This window comes from Rhincodon typus, chromosome 43 (assembly GCF_021869965.1).
Source record: "Rhincodon typus isolate 14 chromosome 43, sRhiTyp1.1, whole genome shotgun sequence".
In the NCBI taxonomy this organism is placed as follows: Eukaryota; Metazoa; Chordata; class Chondrichthyes; order Orectolobiformes; family Rhincodontidae; genus Rhincodon; species Rhincodon typus.
This window is the reverse complement of record NC_063374.1, coordinates 3,327,415-3,349,259: the sequence shown is the minus strand read 5'-3', so window position 1 is coordinate 3,349,259 and position 21,845 is coordinate 3,327,415. Positions and strand designations below refer to the sequence as shown.

The 21,845-nt window shown below is 47.1% G+C and overlaps 1 protein-coding gene across 1 annotated transcript; it reads left to right on the top strand.

Annotated features, from left to right (window-relative positions):
* Window positions 1-12,479: 12,479 nt before the first annotated feature.
* tmed10 (transmembrane p24 trafficking protein 10) lies at window positions 12,480-21,604 on the top strand. The gene is made up of 5 exons (XM_048619594.1): window positions 12,480-12,766; window positions 16,370-16,490; window positions 17,344-17,417; window positions 17,844-17,970; window positions 19,804-21,604. The coding sequence occupies exons 1-5, from the start codon at window positions 12,581-12,583 to the stop codon at window positions 19,923-19,925; spliced, it is 630 nt and encodes a 209-aa protein (XP_048475551.1). The 5' UTR covers window positions 12,480-12,580; the 3' UTR covers window positions 19,926-21,604.
* Window positions 21,605-21,845: the final 241 nt, after the last annotated feature.

Genomic DNA, 21,845 nt, shown 5'->3' with positions numbered 1-21,845 from the left:
TCAGAACCCCCTTCCCCTCCCCCTTTTCTGATGAAGGGTCTAGGCCCAAAACGTCAGCCTCTCTGCTCCTATGATGCTGCTTGGCCTGCTGTGTTCATCCAGCCCTGCACCTTGTTGTCTCGGATTCTCCAGCATCTGCAGTTCCTACTATCTCCTATATTCCTGGACCAGTTAAACAGGTGAGTGAGGTTCAGGGAATGGAGTGCCCCAGCAGGGGGTCCCGCTCAGCTGGCTACAGATCAAAGTGATTCCCTCGGCATTCCACATTCCAAAAGGTGTCACGTTTTATCTATATATATGAATATATACAGACCACAGCTGGCAGGGAGTGATCCTCAGGGCTTTTATCCAAGACAGCTTGCAAATAACCTCCCAAGCGCTCAGGAATTGTAGCATAGTCAGGGACAAGGTCGGAAAACAGTGACTCCTGGCAATCGGCAACTTTCGCTTGCTTTGTCTCCTCCGACGCTTCGAGGTCACAGGGAGGTGGGAATTTGAAAACAAGCCTGGGAAGTCGAAAACCCAGGCTGAAATTGCCAGACTGAGAGCCGATACAGATTTGGGAGGGGGTTGGGAGAATGGGGATGGGGAGGGCGGATGGTTTCAGGTTTAAGATGGGCAGAATCTGGGAGGCCCATACATTAGAATCATTGGGTCCAGGGGCTAACACAAGATACTGAAGTGTACTTCAGCAGGTGAACCGTGGCATGAGTGGAGGTGGATATAGGGGAGACGTCAGAAGTAGGTTCTTTACTCAGAGAGTGGTAGGGGCGTGGAATGCATTGCCGGAGAGGGTAGTGGAGTCAGCCTCATTAGGGGCATTTAAGCAGCTATTAGATAGGTAAATGGATGATAGTAATAAGGTAGGGGTGGAGGTTAGATAGACCTTAGGTTTAGGGTAAAGCTTCGGCACAACATTGTGGGCCGAAGGACCTGTACTGTGCTGTACTGTTCTATGTTCTATGGTGTAACTGGACGATTGTACAGAGGTAGAAACAGACGGATGAGGTAGTGCAAAGGCCTGATGAGCTCAGTGTGGTGGAAGCCGTGTGTACAGCCTTCTCAAAGATGTTTATCAAATGCGATAGGCTTGAGATAAAGGGCAATGGCAGCAACCCCTTCAGGTCAGGCTGGGATTGTGCTGAGAAGGTGGTAGATAGCTTACTGTGGGATGTGGCATGGGGAAATTGCATCGAACAATGAGTCTTGGTTGAGAAGATTTTTGATGTATGCCTTTCAATTATGGCAGCCTGGCTCTCCATCCTTGATAACTGCCATTCATTCTTAGCTCTCAGTGGGGATGTCTTTGGGCATTTCGCCACACATGGTCTTAACTGCATTGATGAATCTACACACAGCAAACCTTTTGTAGCATCACTTTATTTCTGGCCCTCTTTCTGCCCAGCATCTGCTCTGAAGAGCCCATGGTGTTCAGGGGACAAGGTACTTTTTTTTTCTTTACTCATTCACGGTATGAGGGTGTTGCTGGCTAGGCAGCATTTATTGCTCATGCCTAATTGCCCAGAGTGCAGTTAAAAGTCAACCACATGGCTGTGGGTCTGGAGTCACATGTAGGCCAGACCAGATAAGGATGGCAGTTTCCTTCCCTAACGGGCATTAGTGGGTTTTTCCAACAATTGACAATGGATTCAGGTCATCATTAGATTCTTAATTTCAGATTTTTATTAAACCCAAGTTCCACCATCTGCCATGGTGGGATTCAAACCCGGGTCCCGAGGACATTACCTAGGTCTCTGGATTAACATTCCAGCAATAATACTACTAGACCATTACCTCCCCATGGATAGACTGGCATGGATAGAGGATTGGCTGACGGGCAGAAGGCCAGCAGGGATCAAGGGGTCTTTTTCAGGATGGTAGACTAGTAAAGCTCCGCAGGGGTCAGTGTTGAGACCACAATTATCCATGCCATACATATTTGGATGAAGGAACTGATGGCACTGTTGCTAAGTTTGCAGATGACACAAAGATAGATGGAGGAGCCAATCCTCTATCCGTGCCAGTCTATCCATGGGGAGGTAATCGTCTAGTAGTATTATTACTGGAATGTTAATCCAGAGACCTTTGTAATGTTCTCGGGACCCGGGTTTGAATCCCACCATGGCAGATGGTGGAACTTGGGTTTAACAAAAACAGGGAGGCTACAGAAGGACTTGGACAGGCGAGGAGAGTGTGCAGAGGGGTGGCAGATGGGATACAATGCTGGAAAGTGTGAGGTTATGCACTTTGGTAGGAAGAATAGAGGCATAGATGATTTTCTGAATTGGGAAACACCACAGAAATCTGAAGCACAAAAGGACTTAGGAGTCCTAGTTCAGAATTCTCTTAAGATTAACATGTAGATTCAATTGGCAGTTAGGAAGCCACACTCAATGTTAGTATTCTAGCCCTCTTTAAATGAATACAAAAGTAGAGATGCACTACTGAAGCTATATAATTCACTGGTCAGACCGCATTTGGAATACTGAGAGTAGTTTTGAACCCTGTATCTATGGAACCATGTTCTGGCATCGGAGGGGGTCCAGAGGAGGTTTACAAGAATGATACCAGGGATTAAGGGCTTGTCATATGAGTCGTTGTTGAGGATCCTGGGTCTGTACTCGATAGAATTTAGAAGGATGAGGGAGGATCCCACTGAAACTTACAGAATCCCGAGAATCCTGGATAGAGTGGATGTGATGTTTCCACAAGTGGGAGAGACTAGGACCTGAGGACACAGCCTCAGAGTGAAAGGATGACCCTTTAAAACTGAGATAAGGAGGAATTTCTACAGCCAGAGGGTGGTGAATCTGTGGAACTCATTGCTGCCAAAGGCTGTGGAGGCCAAGTCATTAAGACAGATAGATAGGTTCTTGATTAGTAAGGGGATCGAGGGTCAAGGGGAGAAGGCAGGAGATTGGGGTTGAATAACAGCCATGGCAGAGCAGACTCGATGGGCCAAATGATTCTGATTCTGCTCCTAAATCTTATGGTTAAGGCTAATGTTTTTTTTTAACTGGATCCCAGCCTCCAGTTGTCTGTGCTCCTGTTATCTTACATTCATGTCTTGGTTCTGTAGCTAGTTCAGGGAGATGTTGTGCCTGCTATCCAGTAGCTCCCAATATCCTGGTCATTTTTGCCAAATCCTGGCAGAGAAACCCAAAGTTTCCCTGCAAATGCTGTTTATGATGGGATGGCTGCAGTCATCACAATCAGTAAAATGACAGAAAACAGGAAAGAACAGCGAATCACTATTTTCCATACAAGCACGGAACTGTTACAGTGTGAGGCCATTTGGCCCATCATGTCTGTACAGCTTCTACAAGATCACCTCACCTCACTTTATCCTACTCCCCCTTCATTTCCCCTTGGTCTTTCAAACTTTCATTCTTCTGCTCATTACCAAATTCCCTTTGATCCCCTCAACTGAACCTGCCTTCTACTATACACTCAGGCAGCGCATTCCAGACCCAAGCCCTGAAAAGTCTCTCATGTCCCCACTGCACCTTTCGCCAACATCCTCTTTTTCTTCACCCACAATGAATGGGAACAGTCCCTCCCTATCCACTTTGTCCAGACCCCTCATGAGTTTGTACTCCTCTATCAAATCTCCTCTTGACTTTCTCTGCTCCAAGAACAACCGAACTTCTCTAATCTCTTCCTGGAATGGGAGATCCTCATTATAGAGACATACAGCATGGAAACAGACCCTTCAGTCCAACCAGTCCATGCAAATCATAATCCCAAACTAAACTAGTCCCACCTGCCTGTACTTAGCCCACATCCCTCCAAACATTTCTTATTCATGTACTTATCCAAATGTCTTTTAAATGCAACTTTTCCTGCATCCACCACTTCCTCTGGAAGCTCATTCCACACACGAACAACGCTGTGTTAAAAAAAAAAGATCCCTTTATGTCCTCTTTATATGTTTCTCCTCTCACCTTAAAAATATGTCCCCTCATCTTGAAATCCCCCACAGTAGGGAAAAGACACCTGTCATTCACCTTATCTATACCCCTCATGATTTTATAAACCTCTATAAGGCTACCCCCCTCAACCTATTATGCTCCAGTGAAATAAGCCCCAGCCTATCCTTATTGCTGAAACCCTCCACTCCTGGCAACAACATGGTAAATCTCTTCTAAACGCTCTCCAGCTTAATAATATCTTTCCTGTAACAGGGTGACCAGAACTGGACACGGTACCCCAGATGAGACCTCACCAAAGTTCAGTACAACCTCAACATAACATCCCAACTCCTTTACACAAAGGTCTGAGCAATCCATATCCTCACTAACGGCTTCACGTGCTTTTTGAAGTGTGGTACCCAGAACTCGATACAATAATCCAAGTGAGATTGAACCAATCCTTCAACATTCACTGTAATCTCCTTGCTTATATACTCAATTAAGGCCGGGGTCCTGTCTGCTTTAATAAAACTATTTCAACTAGTCCTGCCACTTCCATTGATTTGTGCACATGTACATCTGCAACGTCTCTCTACTCCTGCATCTTCTGTGGAATTTTACCCTTTAGATTGTTATGAGATTCACACCATGCTCTGTCTCCGAAGACACTGCCAGACCTGCTGAGTTTCTCTAGCATTCCCTGTATTCGATTCAGATCTCCAGCATCCACAGGATTTTCCTTTTATTCGATGTGTCATACTTTCACTGTAATAGGGCACTGGAAATTAAGCACCGCTATTCCTGGATTTGTCACAAAATTTAAGGATTTTAGAAAGTACATAGAATTCCCCAATTTACCTTTCGGACCCAGCTTGACAGAAAACCTTAGACCAGGCTTGTGTACTTAACAAAAAAATTACATATTACAAATAAGTAGAATTGCACAAGTAAATAGTTATGAACCATCAGTATATGGCCATAATGATTTAAACTCTAAGCCTCTCAAACTCTCCCCATCTCTTTCATACGTAAACATAAGCAAAAAACACACAGGCGGAAAGAAAATTGGGCATGCAGTTCAGTGGTCTTTGTTCACAGGACTGAATTGCTTTTTGCTAATCAGAATTCTGCTTCTCCACCTTCCTTTTCCAAATGCCTCTACTGGTTTGCAAAAGCCACAGGGTGGCTGCTTCACTTATAAAGAGTATCACACTTATCAATTAAAAAGTCCCAATTTACAGCAACTGCTGAAACATAGACATGCATAGAAATAAGCAAAATAGGAGTTGTAGGCCATTCAGCCCTTTCAGCCTGCTCCACCACCCATATCATGGCTGATCGTCCAAGTCAATGCATTGCTCACTGCTTTTGCTCTAAGAATTACATCAAACTCCTTCTTGAAAACTTTAGCCCAAAAACCTATATCAAGCTCCTTCTTTATGCAACAATAAACTTGGTTCTTCAGACTGAAAGTGACTTTCACTGCAGAGAACTAAGACTAAGTGCTCTTGGACTGAACAGCTCCAAGCTGTTCAGGAACCTGACCACAATTATGCAGTTGTTGGCAAACAGAAGGCGTCGATCACTGGTCACTAGTCCACAGACCAATTACTTCGTGTTGGCAACCGAAGATCTGTCTGTACTCAAGCCCTCAGCTCCTGTTCCTCTGCAAACTAATCTTTGTTTATACAACTTCTTGAATCAATGATGGCCATGAGTGGCGTCTTACTTGCTTTTCAAAACACACAGCAATCCTTGCAAACTCCTGGTTTTAAAATGGTACTTTCTCATTTCAGTCCACAATTTTTAAAAATCAGCATTTTTCTTTTAAGAAAACTTTACACAAGTCAGATCCAAGAATGAAGTCTGGCTTGAGAGATTGTACTTTGTTTCCTTTTCAAACATGGTGGTCTTTCGCTGAAACAACAGGGTTGCAGAATTAGTGTTAGCAATAAAATAGAATTTTATTCTTTTTGTCTTTTTTTTCAAATAAAACAAACCAAACAATCTGCATGCAACAGTTTGAACAATTTCAAAAGAAACAGCAGAACAAAATCTCATCTACTCCCTAACACCATCATGCTACAATTACTCAAAAACCAGAGAAACATCCTTTTCCTATCAAATCTTTAAGTTTGACAGGTGTTTTCTGCTCCAATTTCTGTCCTTCGTACTTTTAAGCCTTTTTTCCCCTTGAATCCTTACACAACCAAAATATTATATTTTCTCATTTTTCAAAAATCTGCAGAGTTCTAAGCAAAAATTCTTTGTTTGGAAGTTTTGCAAGCTAAATTCTTGTACTGAGATAACACTTAAATAACTGCTCAAACAACTGTCTTTTTTATGGGTGAAACTGTACCTGCATTTGAAGTCAGTCAGGTCCCCCTTGAATTGCCCAAAAGCTTTCCAATTTCTGAGTTTTTTAAAAGGCTTAAACTGGTCCTTGATCAGTCGAAACCCAAAAGCGAGCTAATGTCTTTCAATGATAGTAGGAACTGCAGATGCTGGAGAATCTGAGATAACAAGGTGTAGAGCTGGATGAACACAGCAGGCCAAGCAGCATCAGAGGAGCAGGAAGGCTGACATTTCGGGCCTAGACCCTTCTTCAGAAAATGTCTTTCAATGTTTACTCTCTCCTATTGCAAAACCTCCACATTAGCAAACTTCCATTAACATTCCAGGATGCTCTGTCTTTGATACATCCCAACTTAAAAATCATGGCTCCAGAAAGACAGACCTAAATTACTTTTAAACTGTTTCATAAAAATAGACCAATACTCATAAGCCATTAATTTAAAACGCAAAATAAAAAAAGTTATATTAATATATGTATTTGAATCACAATACAAGTATACGGGCATACATATTAGGAATAGGCTATTCAACCAACTATCTCTTCCTTAAAAGTATTTAATGACCCATGACCTGGAGCAAAGAATTCCACAGACTCATGACCCTAAGAGAAAACTTGCTCCTCATTTTCAGTTTAAGTGGGAGATCCCTGAACACCATTCCCTAGTTATAGTCTTCCCCACCAGGCAAAAATCTTTTTAACATACACCCCATCAAGTCTGCATTCTTCCTACCACAAGGAATCACATAACATACACTGTATTAAATTAATCCGTCTGTGTTCTTCTGAAGTCCATCTCTACCCTCCTGTCAGTACACAATACTTCCAAGGATTGCGTCACTTGCAAACTCTGACATGATGTCCTACACTCCCAAGTCTAGATCATTAATATAAGTGGGGTGGGTGGGGAAGGGGGTCTGGGTGGGATGCTCTTCTGAGTTTTGGTGTGGACTCTGTGGGCTGAATGGCCTGCCTCCACACACTAGGGATTCTATGAAAGAGTGGCTCAGCAGCAGCACTACTGATCGAGCTGGTCAGGTCCTAAAGGACAGAGCTGGTAGACTTGGTCTGTGGCAGGTGGCAAGGGAACAAACAAGCGGGAAAAATATATTTGGTCTTGTCCTCTTCAATCCACCCATCTCAGGTTGCATCTGTCAATGTACCTACTGGGGAGGTGATAGCACGGTGGTATCATCACCAGACTATTAAGCCAGGAAATCCAGGTAATGTACTGGAGACCCAGGTTCAAATTCTGCCATGGTAGATGGTGCAATTTGTATTCAGTAAAAATCTGGAATTAAGAGTCTAACAATGTCCATGAAGAGAACTGCCATACTTGCCTGACCTGCCTACGTTTGACTCCAGACCCACAGCAATGTGGCTTTCTTTCTGTTGTGGTACATGTGCATCACTGACTGGCCAGCATTTATTGCCCATCCCTAGTTGCCCTTGAGAAGACGGTGAGCTGTTTTCTTGAACAGCTGCAGTCCGTGTGCTGTGGGTTGACCAATGCCCTTAGGGAGTGAATGCTAGTATTTTGACCCAACGACACTGAAGGAATGGCCGATATATTTCCAATTGATGAATGGGTTGGAGGGAAGATTGCAGGGGGTGGTGCTCCCATGTATCTGCTGCCCTTGTCCTTTCCAGGTGGAAGTGGTTGCAAGTTTGGAAGGTACTGTCTAAGGATCTTTAGTGAATTTGATTCTTAACTTTTCTGGGTGATTAAGGATCAGCAATAACTGCACTCCTAGCCAGTGATAGCTCCATCCCACCAACTTTTTTTTCTAAAAATGAATTACCATTACAGTGCTTGTGGAAACAAAGTCCCATCTTCATAGTGAGGATAACCTCTATCGTGTTGTGTGGCCTTATCACTGTGCTAAATGTGACAGACATTGAACAGACTGAGCAACTCAAGACCAGGCATCCCCTCATGGCCCATATATCCCCCATGATACTATTTCCATCAAACCAGGGGATTCAGTAGAGAGTGCAAGGGGGCATGGCAGGAGCAACACCGGGCATACTTAAAAATGCAGTGTCAACCTGATGAAGTTAACAAAGAACATAAGCAGCAAGTGATGGAGCTAAGCGATCCCACAACCAACAAATCAGATCTAAGCTCTGCAATCCTGATACATCCAGATGTGACTGCTGGTAGACAATTAAACAATTCACTGATGGAGGATGCTCCACAAATATCCCCATCCTCAATGATGGTAGAGTCCAGCACATCAGTGCAAAAGATAAGGCTGAAGTATTCACAGCAATCTTCAGCCAGAAGTGCCGAGTGGATGATCCATCTCGGCCTCCTCCAGTGGTCCCCAGCATCACAGATACCAGTCTTGAGCAAATTTTATTCACTCCATGTGATATCAAGAAACGGTTTGAGGTAACGGATACCGCAAGGGCCACAGGCCCTAACGACATTCTGGCAATAGCATTGGAGGCTTGTGCTCCAGAACTTATCACACCCCAGGCCAAGGTGTCCCAGTACAGCGACATCTATCTGACAATGTGGGGAAAAAAAGCAGAACAAATCCAATCCGACCAATTAGTGCCCCACCAGTCTTCTCTCAATCATCAGTAAAGTGATGGAAGGTGTCATCATAAGGGGAGGCGATGGCTTAGTGGTAGTATCATTGGACTGTTAATGCAGAAACCCAAATAACTTTCTGGGGACCCGGGTTCGAATTCCGCCGTGGCAGATGGTGGAATTTGAACTCAATAAATATCTGGAAATGATGACCATGAATCCATTGTCGATTGTTGGGGAAAAACCCATCTGTTTCATTAAAGCTCTTTAGGGAAGGAAACTGTCATCCTTACCTGGTCTGGCCTACACGTCCAGACCCACAGCAATGTGGCTGACTCTGAACTGCCCTCTGGGCGATTAGGGATGGGCAATAAATGCGGCCCAGCCAGCGATGCCCTCTTCCCGTGAATAAATAAAGGAAAAATAACAATCTTGCTATCAAGCAGCACCTGCTCAGCAATATATGAAAAATACCATTCAGCCCATCAAGCCTGCTCCAGCATTTAATGTGATCATGGCTGATTGAAATGTTCAATGCCTTTTACCCACAATAACTCTTTACACAATTGATAATCAAAAAATACTACTTTAAACTCAAACACTGAGCCTCCAAACCCCTCTGGGGTAGAAAATTCCACCGTGCTCTGAGTAAAAACAAAAATTCTCCTCATTATGGTGCTAAATGATATCAATCCTATTTTTAAATTGTTCTAGACTCCCCAACCAAGGGAATGTCTTACCAGCAAGTGGTTAGGATCTGGAACGTGCCACCTGAGAGCACAGAGGTAGCGGATTCAATCAAGGGGGGAAATGGATGTTTAATGAACAGGAAGAATGTCAAAGGGTTGGCAGGAGGGAAGAGAGCGGCGCTCAGCAAATTGCTCACCCGGAGGGTCAGCAGGCCCTATTCTTGCGTTGTGAAGAGGTCAGTGAGAAATGGGCAGATGCAATTTGACACGGGTGGGAGATTGAAGAGAAGCAACATGTACAAGATTGGAAACATTTCACAGCAACAGGGACTGGGATGGGGGGTGCTGGGAGTTGTGGTGTTTATGAAGGAGAAAACATGAAGTTCAGAAACTATTTCAATGGTGACCTTGGCTTTATTAATAGAGGCACAGAAAACAAAAGCTTTTATAAAACACAGATTAGGACTCAACTGTAGTGTCTGTGTTCTATTCTGGGTGCTGCACTACAGTCAAAGCCTGGGAAGCAATCTTGAGTACACTGACTAGAACAGTCCAGGGGTGATGGGCTACGGCTATGAGGGTAACAGTGGAAACAGGAGCAAGAGGAGGCCATTCGATCCCTTGAGCGAGCTCTGCCATTCAACTAGAACATGGTTGAACCTCTACTCTACAATGCTGCTAAAGAGTCATACAGCACGGAAACAAATCCTTCGGTCCAACTCGCCCATGCTGACCAGATATCCTAAACTGATTTAGTCCCATTTGCCTGCATGTGGCCTCTAAATCTAGTATTCCTCCAAACATTTCCTGTCCATGTACTTGTCCAAATGTTTTTCTAATATTGTAATTGTACCCACCTCTACCACTTCCTCTGGCAGCTCATCCATACATGCACCACCTTCCGTGTGAAAACATTGCCCTCAGGTCTTTCCTCTCTCACCTTAAACCTATGCTTATTAGTTTTGGACTCCCCTTCTCTGGAAAAAAAGACCTTGGCTATTCACCTTATCTCATGACTTTATAAATATCAGCCTATGACACTCCAGGTAAAACAACCTCAGCCTTTCAGCATCTCCCTACAGATCAAACCTTTCTTTCTGTCTGTCGGTCTGTCTTCACCCTGCCTTCACAGCCCTCTCTGTTAACGGACCCAAAGACCCACCCCACTCTGAGTGAAGACATTCCTCCTCATCTCCGTCCTGAATCCCACTTATCCTGAGATTGTATTCCCCAGTTCTGAGACGTTCTTACCCAGGGGATGCATCCTTACATTTTAAAAAAATGTAAGGTGTTGCCTACCTACTATCAAGATTCATAGAATCATACAGTGCAGAAGAGACCCTTTGGTCCATCAAGCCTATACTACTAAAAATACACTACTACCTACACTAGTCCCATTTTCCTACACCAGGCCCATATCCTTGAATGTTATGACTCTTCAATGGCTCCTCCAAGTATTTTTTGAAGATTGCAAGGTTTCCTGCCTCAGCTACCCTCCCAGGCAGCGTATTCCAGACCCACACCACCCTGTGGGTGAAAAACACTTTTCCTCAAATCCCTAAACTTCCTGTCTTTCACTCTAAAATCCCCCTCGTCACTGATCCTTCGACTAAGGGAAGCAGCTGCTTTCTATTCATCCTAGATATGCCCTTCATAATCAGGTTCCCTTTCAGCTTTTGTCTACTCTACAGAAAACAACCAGAGTCGATCCAGCCTCTCTTCATCACTGAAATGCTCCAACCCAGGCAACATCCTGGTGAATCCCCTCTGCAAACCCTCCAGTGCAATCACATCCTTTCTATAATGCTGAGAACAGAATTGCACAGTACTCCAGCTGTGGTCTCACCAAAGTTCGGTACAGCTCCAACATAACCTCCCTGCGCTTGCCCGATCTCCCTAATCTATGCCATGACTATCAAAGACAAGCCGCCTGTATGCCTTCTTAACGACTCTATTAACCTGTTCTGCCACCTTCAGGCATCTATGGACAAGATCCTTCTGAACTTCCCAGTGTCCACCCATTCATTGAGTACTCCCTTGTCTATTCCCTTCTTTCAAAGTGCATCACCTCACATTGATTATGGTTAAATCCATATTCCAAATCAGGACATCTGTTCTTCACTGGAGAGGAACTTGGGAGTTGAAGGGTAAGGATTCAGTTGTCATCTTCTACATATATATCAATGACGTTGGTAGGACTAGGTGGGCTTTTCTACTGAGCAAATCAGGAGCTAAATTAATAACACGTCCATTAAGGTAATAATGTTCGGATTACTGCCCAAGTCAAGTGCAATTTAGTGTAAAGTAAGATTAGAGAGGCAAACACGTGTCTCAAAGATTGGTGTGGTAGAAATGAGTTCCAATTCATTGGGCATTCGCACCAGTCCTGGGGAAAGAGAGAGCCGATCTGTTGAGATGAGATTCGTTTGAACTCTGCTGGGACCAATGAGCTGGTGAATTGTAAAAGCTAACTTCTAAAAAAATCAAAATGAAACGAAGAGCAGGGGTGCAGGGTAGTGAAGAGGCAAATAATATAGTGCAGCGAAGAGGAGCAGAGAAATCCATTCAGACAGGGGCAGCAGAAATTAGAAGCAGAGTAAGTAAAAATGGTCATACCCCACATCACTCATTTACCCCCGTCCCTCAGTCGACTCCTCACACCCTCAGTAGTCCCCCTTCTTGCTCAGTCCACCCCTTCTCCATCAGGCCACCTCTCCCTCAGTCACCCCCACATCCCTCTTTCTCAGTCCACCTCTCAATACCATCCCACCTCTCTCGCCTTCAGGTCACTCCTCGCCCCCAAAAGCACACATCTACCTTAGTCCCTCACTCAATCACCCTTCGTCCTCTCCCTCAGTACCTACCTAACATTCCCTCTAGCCAAGTCCTCCCATTCCGACTCCTCCTGTATCCCACAATGCCCCGGAGGCCGGGTGCTTGGGGAGTTACTGCGCACGCCCAGTCTCCCCAACAACTGGGGTCACTGACCCGGAAGGCGTTGCTCGATGGTCCAGGGAGCGCGCGCCACGTCCTGGGCCGGAAGCGGAAGTGTAGGCCGCACGGACAGCCGGATCCCGAGCGCCCGGCCATGGCTCCGCTCCTTGTCACTACACTGCTCCTGGTCTCCGTCAGCTTTCTGCCCCGGGCACACTCCATCTCCTTCCACCTGCCCGCCAACTCCAGGAAATGTCTCCGCGAGGAAATCCATAAAGATGTCCTGGTGACGGGGGAATATGAACTGAGTGAGCAACCGGGAGGGCGAACAGACCTGAAGGTGAGGGTGAGGGTGAGGGTGAGGGTGAGGGGGCTGGGCGTTGTGGGGGTGGGAGGGGGCTGGGCGTTGTGGGGGTGGGAGGGGGCTGGGCGTTGTGGGGGTGGGAGGGGGCTGGGCGTTGTGGGGGTGGGAGGGGGCTGGCGTCGGGGTTGTGGAGGGGTCGGGAGGGGGCAGGGGATTTGTGGAAGTGGGAGGGTGTTTGGAGTGGGGTGGGGGTTGTGGGGAAGGGGGTAGGAGTTGTGGGGGATGGGGAGGAAGGGGGAAGAGTTGGGAGCAGGTGTGGGGAGGGTGGGAGCGGAGGGGGAGGGAGAGAGAAGGAAGAAGGGGTCAGGAGGGGGGATAGAGTGGAGGAGGAAAGGGGGGGCAGGAGAAGAAAGAGTGAAGTGGGGAGAGAGGGGAAAGTGGTCAGAAAGTGGGAGAGAGTGATACAGTGTGTGTGGGGTGGGGTGGGTAGAGAAAATGGCACGAATGTAAGTTGGGGGGGAGAGTTTAGAGGAAATAGAGTAGGGTAGGGAAAGGGTGGGGAAGAAGGGAGAGAATAATGAGGGAGGGTGGAAGGGGTTCTGGGAGGGAGAAATGGGAGAAACTAGGACAGCTGGAATGGGTTGGTGGATGGTATGGAGTGGTGAGAGAAAGGGAGGGATGGGTGGGTGGACAGAGCAAGAGGCAGGTATGGTGGGAGTGGAAGGAGGGATCAGTGAGAATGTTAGGGCTTTGGAAAATAGAATGAGCGAGTGGCCTGGGAGAGAGGGTTCTGTGCACATTAATCTGCCCTTTGGTGCTGCCTTCAGTTAAGGAGACAATTTGGTCCATGTGATAGTTTCTCACTATATCCCATTTTAAACAGTGTAAAAGACATTTAACAGGATCATTGTAAGATCAAATTTGATATGGAGCTACAGATAGATAGGAGTACTTAGGTGACCAAAAGCTGGGCCAAATTTAAAGCTTGTGGGAGAGATACAGCAATTTGAGGAGCAAATATCTGAGCTGATGCTCCAGGCAGCCAGCGACGGAGAAATTAAAATCAGTTGCAGAGATTGTGGAGGCTTGTGGACTGGGGGGGATCTTAAGAGACCAGGAGGGGTTTGGAGTTTATACCCAAGATTTTGAAATTGTAAGTTGTAGCATTGTTTCCAGGAGCTGACGTATATCAGGAACTGTACCTCAGGGAGCGTTTGGAAGTGGGCAGCCGGGTGAGACTCGAGTTCACAAATAATGGAACATGGAATCCCTGGAGTGGAGGGGAATGGTGAAACTGCGGGATGATGGCGACACAGGCAATATGGAAAATTGTACAATGACTCAATGCTTTAGATAATCCGTTGGAAACCCCTGTCTGGCTCTGATTTGATGCTGATGTTGTGGGCAGTCCAGTTGTGGTGCCACTGTTGCCAGGGGGAAAGAACCTGAGTCAGTCCCTCGGGCCTGGAAAACCTGGTGTTTGTTCTTTAATGGGGTGAAGTTACTGCTCCCATGAGACCAGGATAACAGCCCTGGTGACGGTGAAACGGCTGGGATAGCGAAGGTGTCCAGATTCTGATGCGGTTACCGATGATGGGGCTTCTGTTGTGAAGCAGTGTTCTTCAGAAGGATGGACATCTGCTGGTGAATGGGAAGATGAGCACTCCCAGGTGACAGGCCGGGAAGTTGGGAACACAGCCGGCTGAGAGCAGCCTCACCCAGGTGGCTGGTGCTGGAGAGTTGATGGGGTGTGGTGATGGCGAGGATAGTGTGGTCAACCTTTGTCACAACCACGTTGGGTGTCACTTGTGAATTTACAGAAAGCTGCGATGGGAAACATTTTAACATTTATTTAAGGTAATTGGGGTGTTGCTGGCTTGGCCCAGCATTTACTGCTCTGCAGAAGTCAGTAGGGAGCTTAATATTCCCCACCACTACCCTCTAATGTGAAGTGGGAAGGGTGTGGAGTTCCAGGCAGAATGGTGGAAAATTTTAGAAGTTGTCAAACGCTCCTTTGTTGAGAAAAAGGGAGTTTGGAAATGAGAGTACAGCGAGGACAGAGGGATAGTGGGTGTTTTCTTTTGGAAGAAGTGGTGAGTGCAAATGTGTAGCTAAGGGACGGGAAGAGACAGCACCTGGAGAGAGAGCTGAGTCGGGGGTTGGGGTGGTGGGTCAAAATCGTCAGCTATTGTGTCAGGGTGCAATAGCCTGTGGTTGAGGGACAATGTGGTCGAGTGGGAGGATCATGGATATAGTGGAGAGGAGGAGCAGAATGTATTCAGGCATAGGGTGTGTTGGGGGGTAGGTTTAGCCCAGTGCGTTATGGCAGTCTCAGTCGACTGTCATGGTGACTAGACTGACTTGATTGTTGCTCGTTGAGGGATTTCAGAAGACAGCTGCAAGGACGTGTTTTGGGGTGATCCTGGTTTCCTGAGCAGCAGTAGCTCATTCCTGACATGCTCTGACCATGAGCAGTGCATTAGGTGGTGGTCAAAAAGGTGTTTAGCACACTTGTCTTCATTGCGCAGACCTTTGAGCGTAGGAGTTGGGATGCCATGTTGAGGTTGTACAGGACGTTGGTGAGCTCTCTTCTGGAGTACTGCATCTAGTTCTGGTTGCTCTGCCTCCGAAAGGATATGATTAAATTGGAGAGGGTTCAGAAAAGATTAACCGGGATGTTGCCAGGACTGGAGGATTTGAGTTAAGAGAAGCTGGATAGGCTGGGACTTTTTCACTGGACCATAGGAGGTTCAGGATTGACAATATAGAGGTTTATAAAATCATGCAGAGCATAGATAAGGTGAATGGCAGATGTCTTTTTCCTAAGGTGGGGGAGTTTCAAGACTAGTGGACATTTTTAGGGTGAGAAGAGAGATTTTTAAAAGACATGAGGGGCAACTTCTTTTACGCAGTGGTTAATGTGAGAATGAACTGCGACAGGAAGTGGTGAATGTGGGTATAGTTACATTTGAAAGACATTTGGATGCCTACACGAATAGGAAAGGTTTGGAGGGATATGGGCCAATCACAGACAGGTGGGACTAGTTTAGTTTGGGAACAAGCTCATTGTGGACTGGTTGGACCGAAGGGTCTGTTTCTGAGCTGTATGACTCTTTTCTCCCTTTTCAGCCTCAGTGCTCATGTCCTCGTTCAGCTGTACTGTGCCCTGCCTGAGGTGCAGTGCCAAGAGCTGAACAAAGTTGCTGCAAATGGGGGGGTTCAGCCACAACTCTGTACGGCCTGGGATTGAAATCCGTCTCTTCCCTTTCTTTGTCGTCCCTTCCCAGGATTCCGATCCTCTCCGATCTCCCTGCTCCCCAACTTGAGTGTCCTCCTCTATTGTTCTGTCCTTGGCAGCTGTGTAGCAACTGGGTAATTTCTGCTCCTTTGTAATCCAGACCATTTCCACCAACAGAGAGAGACACACCCACAGACACGCATGCTCCCAGAATTGCTGACATCTGCGCTGAGATCCCTCTGCCACCACCGAAGTTGCCATGGTGATTCTGGGGACTGGTGACACCGGGGTCGGGCACGTGGGGAATTTCAGCTGCTCTTGGGTTACCAAGGCTGGTCTGGGTCCAGTCGTCGGGTATGAAGCTCTAAACCCACTTTGTTTGCCCCCTCCTCCCCCTCCAGGTGACTGACTCGTCCGGCCACATCCTCTACTCCAAGGAGGAGGCCAGCAAGGGCAAATTCGCATTTACCACCGACGACTACGACATGTTTGAGATCTGCTTCGAAAGCCGCCTCCCCCCAGGTGTGTGAAGGGGAAGCAGGGCAGGTGTGGGTGGTATCGCTGAGGTACGAGAGTCACGGTGACCAGGGAACAGAAATAAGTGAAGGAAGAATCCATTAACAAGGAAAAAAAAGAACGGGGAGATGCAACTCCATGGTTTTTCTCTTTGTTCCTTCGTGGGACCTTGCTGGCAAGGCACAGCGTTAGCTGTTCATCCCTAATTGCCTCTTGAACCGAGCGGCTTGCTTGGCTGTTTCAGGATCAGCCACATTGCTGTGGGGTCTGGCAACACTTGGGCTAGACCCGGTAAGGACAGTAGATTTCCCCTCCCTGAAAGACATTTATGAACAGGATGGGTTCTTGTAGCTGTATGTGGCAGTTGCACAGTTACTGTTACTCAGACAGGCTTTATGTCTGACATTTTTATATCTGGAGTTTTTTCAAAAATGCGGAGTCTTTAATATGTAGATTTCCATCTTGACCAGCCCTCTGGGGTGAGGAATTCCAAAGATTGACCACCAAAATGAGAGGCTTTTACCCTCACGCTGAGCTACTCTCTTTATTCTAACTCCCAACCCCTTCTCCCTGAAGCCTGCGGCTGACGGTCTTCCTGCACGTACCACTCCCAGGCGAAATCGTTCTAATTCGACCCAGTCGCTTCCTGACTATCTTAAGCCCAGGAATGGCAGTCACGGTGAGGAGGGGCCCACAATGCAGCATTAAAGATGGACATTGGCAAAGCTGGGAGAGGGTGAGGAAGGGGGTTCCAGGTCAGGATGGGCAGGAGAGGCCGCTTCTGTTAGGGGTTGGGTGGAGATTGCTGGTTAAGTGTCCAGAATTGAAGTTTAAGCTGCTTCTCCTTCCTTGCCTCCAGGCCATTTCCGAGTTCCCGACCAACTGATTGTTCTCAACACAAAACACGGAGTTGAAGCCAAGAACTACGAAGATGTGAGTTCTGACCTCTTGTTATCCTTTCCACTGGCAGGGCCATGAGGCTGGATCTGCACAGGAATGGACTGTTCGGTCTCCCTGATTCCTCTTTCTACCGTGCTCTGTCTCCTCCTGTTCCTGGATCCCTCTCCTTGCTCTTTGCTGTTGATTTGTACTTTCCCATCTTGGTGAGTTGTGCCTCTGTGTCCCCCAGTGTGTGTCTGCAGTTGACTGTGGCTCCTGTCTGTGTGTGTTCTCACTCTGGTCCCTGTAGCTGCCATCTGGCTCTGCTACCTTCCCTGTGTGTGGGCTCGCGCATGTTGCTACCCCAAAGAGTTGCTGTAGCCGCGTGCATGGAGAGCTGAGAGGGTGGGAGCCGGTGAGAGGTACCCCATAAGAGACTCCGCGATGCCCTTTTCAGTCTGTCTCCCTGTCTGTATCCAGATTGCGAAGGCGGAGAAGCTGAAGCCCCTGGAGGTGGAACTGCGGCGACTGGAGGACCTCTCGGAATCCATAGTCAATGACTTTGCCTACATGAAGCAGCGCGAGGAGGAGATGAGGGACACCAATGGTACGGCTTATCCTTCCCTTGAACTTGCGCTTTTTTCTGCTTGAGAGCTGCTCTTTCTCAGTTGGTGCAGCCCTCTGTTTTGACACTCCCGCTTATGGCTTTGACTCTTCCTAAAAGCACCTTCCTGGCATGCCCACGTTGAGCCAGACGTCTTGTTAAACGTGTGACAGTGAATATATACCGATAAATATCTCGCGCTTGGCCCATGGGCTCCAGAAACCTGCAAAATGGTGAACAACACGAGGCCTTGCTTTCAGGCCTCTGGGTTAATCCCCAATGCTAAAGGTCTTGACTTTTTTTTTTAAGAACCTGAATTTGTAAAGCACCTTTCACAATCTCTAGGCACCCTTTCCAACATCTAGAGTCATCTGTTCAGAACACTATTAGAATGTAGGTAATACAGCAGCTCCCTCGGGCAGTCACAAGATACCTATCATGTTTCATGATGCTGATCAAAGCATATGAATAAGTGCTCTCGGTTATTTAGCCCAACCTGGTAACTTGAGAAGGCATTGTAGAGCTTTGGGTTGATGTCTGATTAGGGAGAAAGCATCCCCTATACTCCCGCCACCACCACTGCCATTGCCCTGGTGTGTGTCAGATTGGCTCACCGCCCCATGTATTATGGGCGTCAGGCCAGCATCTGTGAACCATGGCAGGAGTGAGAATAATAGCAAGTGAGGACTGCCACAGCTGGTAGTGCGTGGGGTGTTCTGTCCTGTAAGGAGCCGTGTCGAGGCAGATAAGAACATAGGAGCAGTCCATTTGGCCCCGGAGCCTTCTCCGCTGCCATCGTTAGCCAGTCCAGGTCTACATGTGACTCTAGATCCGACAGCGACACCGTTAGACTCTAGACAAATCTCCAGATAATTGGGAGTGGGCAGTCAATGCTGGCATAGTTTGTGCCAGCGACATCCCACAAATGAATAATTTTAAAAGATAAATCATCCTTGTCAACTCCAGCAGCTATTTGTCCAGTCTGTTTGAACATTGAACCATTCGTCACAGGAATGTGTTAAGTGAACCTTTAAACTAATTGCATTGCACTGGTGTCTGTTTTGAATGAGGGGGCCAGGTTGAAGGGCACTGTGTGTTTTGGTTCCAAGGTACAAACAGTGACCAGACACGTATATGCGTGGGCAGGCTCTGTGAGGGAGCAGTGTCCAGGGTCACTCGAAGTCGGGGAGTGGTGAGCCATACTCAACCCTTCACCGAGGACTGTTTGAATCTTACTGAAATGTGCAAGATTCCTGAAGGGTGGATGCTGAAAGGATTGGGGTGGTGGGGATGGAGAGGTGTCTCCCATTTAAGACAGTGACAAATATTCTGTATACTGACGGGCATGAATCTTTGGAACACTCTTCCCTAGAGAGAGACCATTGAATACTTCCAGGGCAGAGGTAGATAATTCACGAGCAAGGTGCTTATTTGGGGAAAGTGAAGTTGAGGCTGCAATGCTATAATATCATCAAAACAGGGAGCAGGAAGAGGGATTGAAAGGCCTCCTGATCTGAATGCATATATTCATGGAGTCTCCGGGAGGAGTGTAATGAACGGCATGCTTGTTATCCTGGGAGTTGGGGTAAGGTGGGAAGAGTTGGCGGGAAAGTTTGCGGGAGGTGGTGCAGCAGGGTGTTGGGGGTGCTGGTTGTGTGGGGTGAGGGACAGGGGGAGAGCTGTTTGAATTGTCTCAACTCAGGCAGGTTCCGATTGTTAGCCAGACTGATGGCCCTCGCTCAAGATGCCAGCAAGAAGAAGGAAGCTTAGAGCAGTGAGGTTACAGACAGGATCTCTCCCCATATGGATTAAACTGTACTCTCTGTTTCTCTACAGAGTCCACCAGCGCCCGAGTCCTGTATTTCAGCATCTTTTCTATGTGCTGCCTCATCGGCCTGGCAACCTGGCAGGTCTTTTACCTTCGCCGCTTCTTCAAAGCCAAGAAGCTGATTGAGTGAGAGGGTTCGGCAGAGGCAATAGCGAGTGTGTGTGTGTGTGTACATGTGCGTGTGTGTGTGTGTGTGTACATGTGCGTGAGGGAGAAGTATTGAGCCCATGTGCATCTGTGTGCCGAGGGGATGGGTATTAATTTACAAGTGTATCAAATGCAGTGCTTCACCTGTTTGAACTGAGGGTTGTGTCTTTAATTTGTGGTGGTTTCCTGTCAGTCATTGACCCAATGATAGTTTCAGAGCCCAGCGTGGGGTGGGATGGGGAATGGTCAGCGCTCACGAGCTGGGACCCACGGCCTGCAATCATTATTCCAGCCAGTTGGTTTACTCCCCCAGGATGAGCCAAAAGGCAAACCATTCGTTACTTTATTTTTGCAAAGGCTCGGTAACATTTGTTCCACTTCCTGTTGTCTGCAGCTGGTGGTTTGTCGTTGAATTTAACAGCACTGTTGGGAGTGTCGAGGGTGCATTCTGGCTTATTGAGTGGCTCACAGGCTTTTGAACCTGAAAACTTAGTTTGTGGTGGTCTCTGTTGGTTTTCCACACTTCTGTACTGAATGGTGACCAAGGAGAGGGGCACTTGCTATCACAATGCTTTATCTCTGTTTAATGCTGCTGAATGTGGAGATACTTGGTCATGACTGCTGAATGTCGGGGGACCTGACCCTGCGCTCTGTCCCCCTCTGAAACCGTACCTCACAAATGGACCTTATTTGCTTCGGTGATCTGTGATGTATGTGAGCTGAAGTCTGTTGATTTGCTCTCTTTCTCACATTGGAAATCCCTGCTACACCTTTCGACTGCAGCCCCACAGAAGCTAAAAGAGAGGGAGTCTGACCATGTCCCATCTAATCTAGATGTGGCTTTTGAAAATTCTGATGGAAATGTAAAGGAGAAGGCCAAGTTTGGAGCTTTAAAATGGACCCGTAACTAACCAGCCACCTTTCCTTGTCTAAATTCCTATTGGAGCTGTCTCTGCCCTGCTTGCTAAGAGAGAAGCAGGGCTGGTGAATCTGGTCGGCCTGTCACGTGTCTGATTTTAGATGCTGGAGGTTAATCGGGTGCCCCTTCCATTTCCTTCGAGCCTCTCTCCTGATTTTAAATGTGCTGCTGGTGTGAAAAACCAGTTTCACACTGACTTAGCTCCCTGAGCTGCTCCCTTGTAACCAGACCCGCCGCTTTCATTGCCACAATGCAGGAGATGCAAAGCCAAGGCTGGTGTGGGCTGCGAGCATCATTACATCTCCCCTCCAAAGGTCAAGTCAGTGAGGAAGCAGAACATGCTGTGTTTGGGACGGAGGGAGGCAAGTGTTCAAATCAAATAATTTAAGCTCTTTGTTTTTACCAGCTGTCATCTTGTGCTTCCTTTACTTTCTCCCCCAGCCTTTATGGGAGTGACCAGTGTCTGTATCCTTACAATATGGGAGTGACTGGGTGTCCTGGGGCCCCCTGTCTCTGAGAGTGACCAGTATCTGTGTCTCTGCAATACGGGAGTGACTGGTGTTTGGGTCTCTCTCCTTGTTAGAGTGACCAATGTTTGTGTCTTTGCAATGCAGGAGTGACTGGTGTTTGAGCTCTCTTTGGGGAGCCCTTTCACTGTACCAAGAAAGAAATAAAATCAGTGAATCCTTTGAAATTTTTTTTTGTGCAGAGGTTCTAAGAATAAACAGAATTTGTAATTGAAACCTGGAGTCTGGTCTCTTTCATTTCCGACAGGGAAGCCTGGGCGACTCACTCAGGGCCTGGCTGTCTGGGCTGAGGGGAGAGACGGGATGAAGAGTGAGCCCAACATTGCCGTGCACAGCCACTCTGTCACCATGCAAGGTGCTAGTTTTGGTAAAGCAGCAACATTCTCTGCAATGCTTCAGGGCAGCTTGGGTCATTGGATACCAAGTCCTTAGCTGCCAGAGGAGATGGTGACTGAGC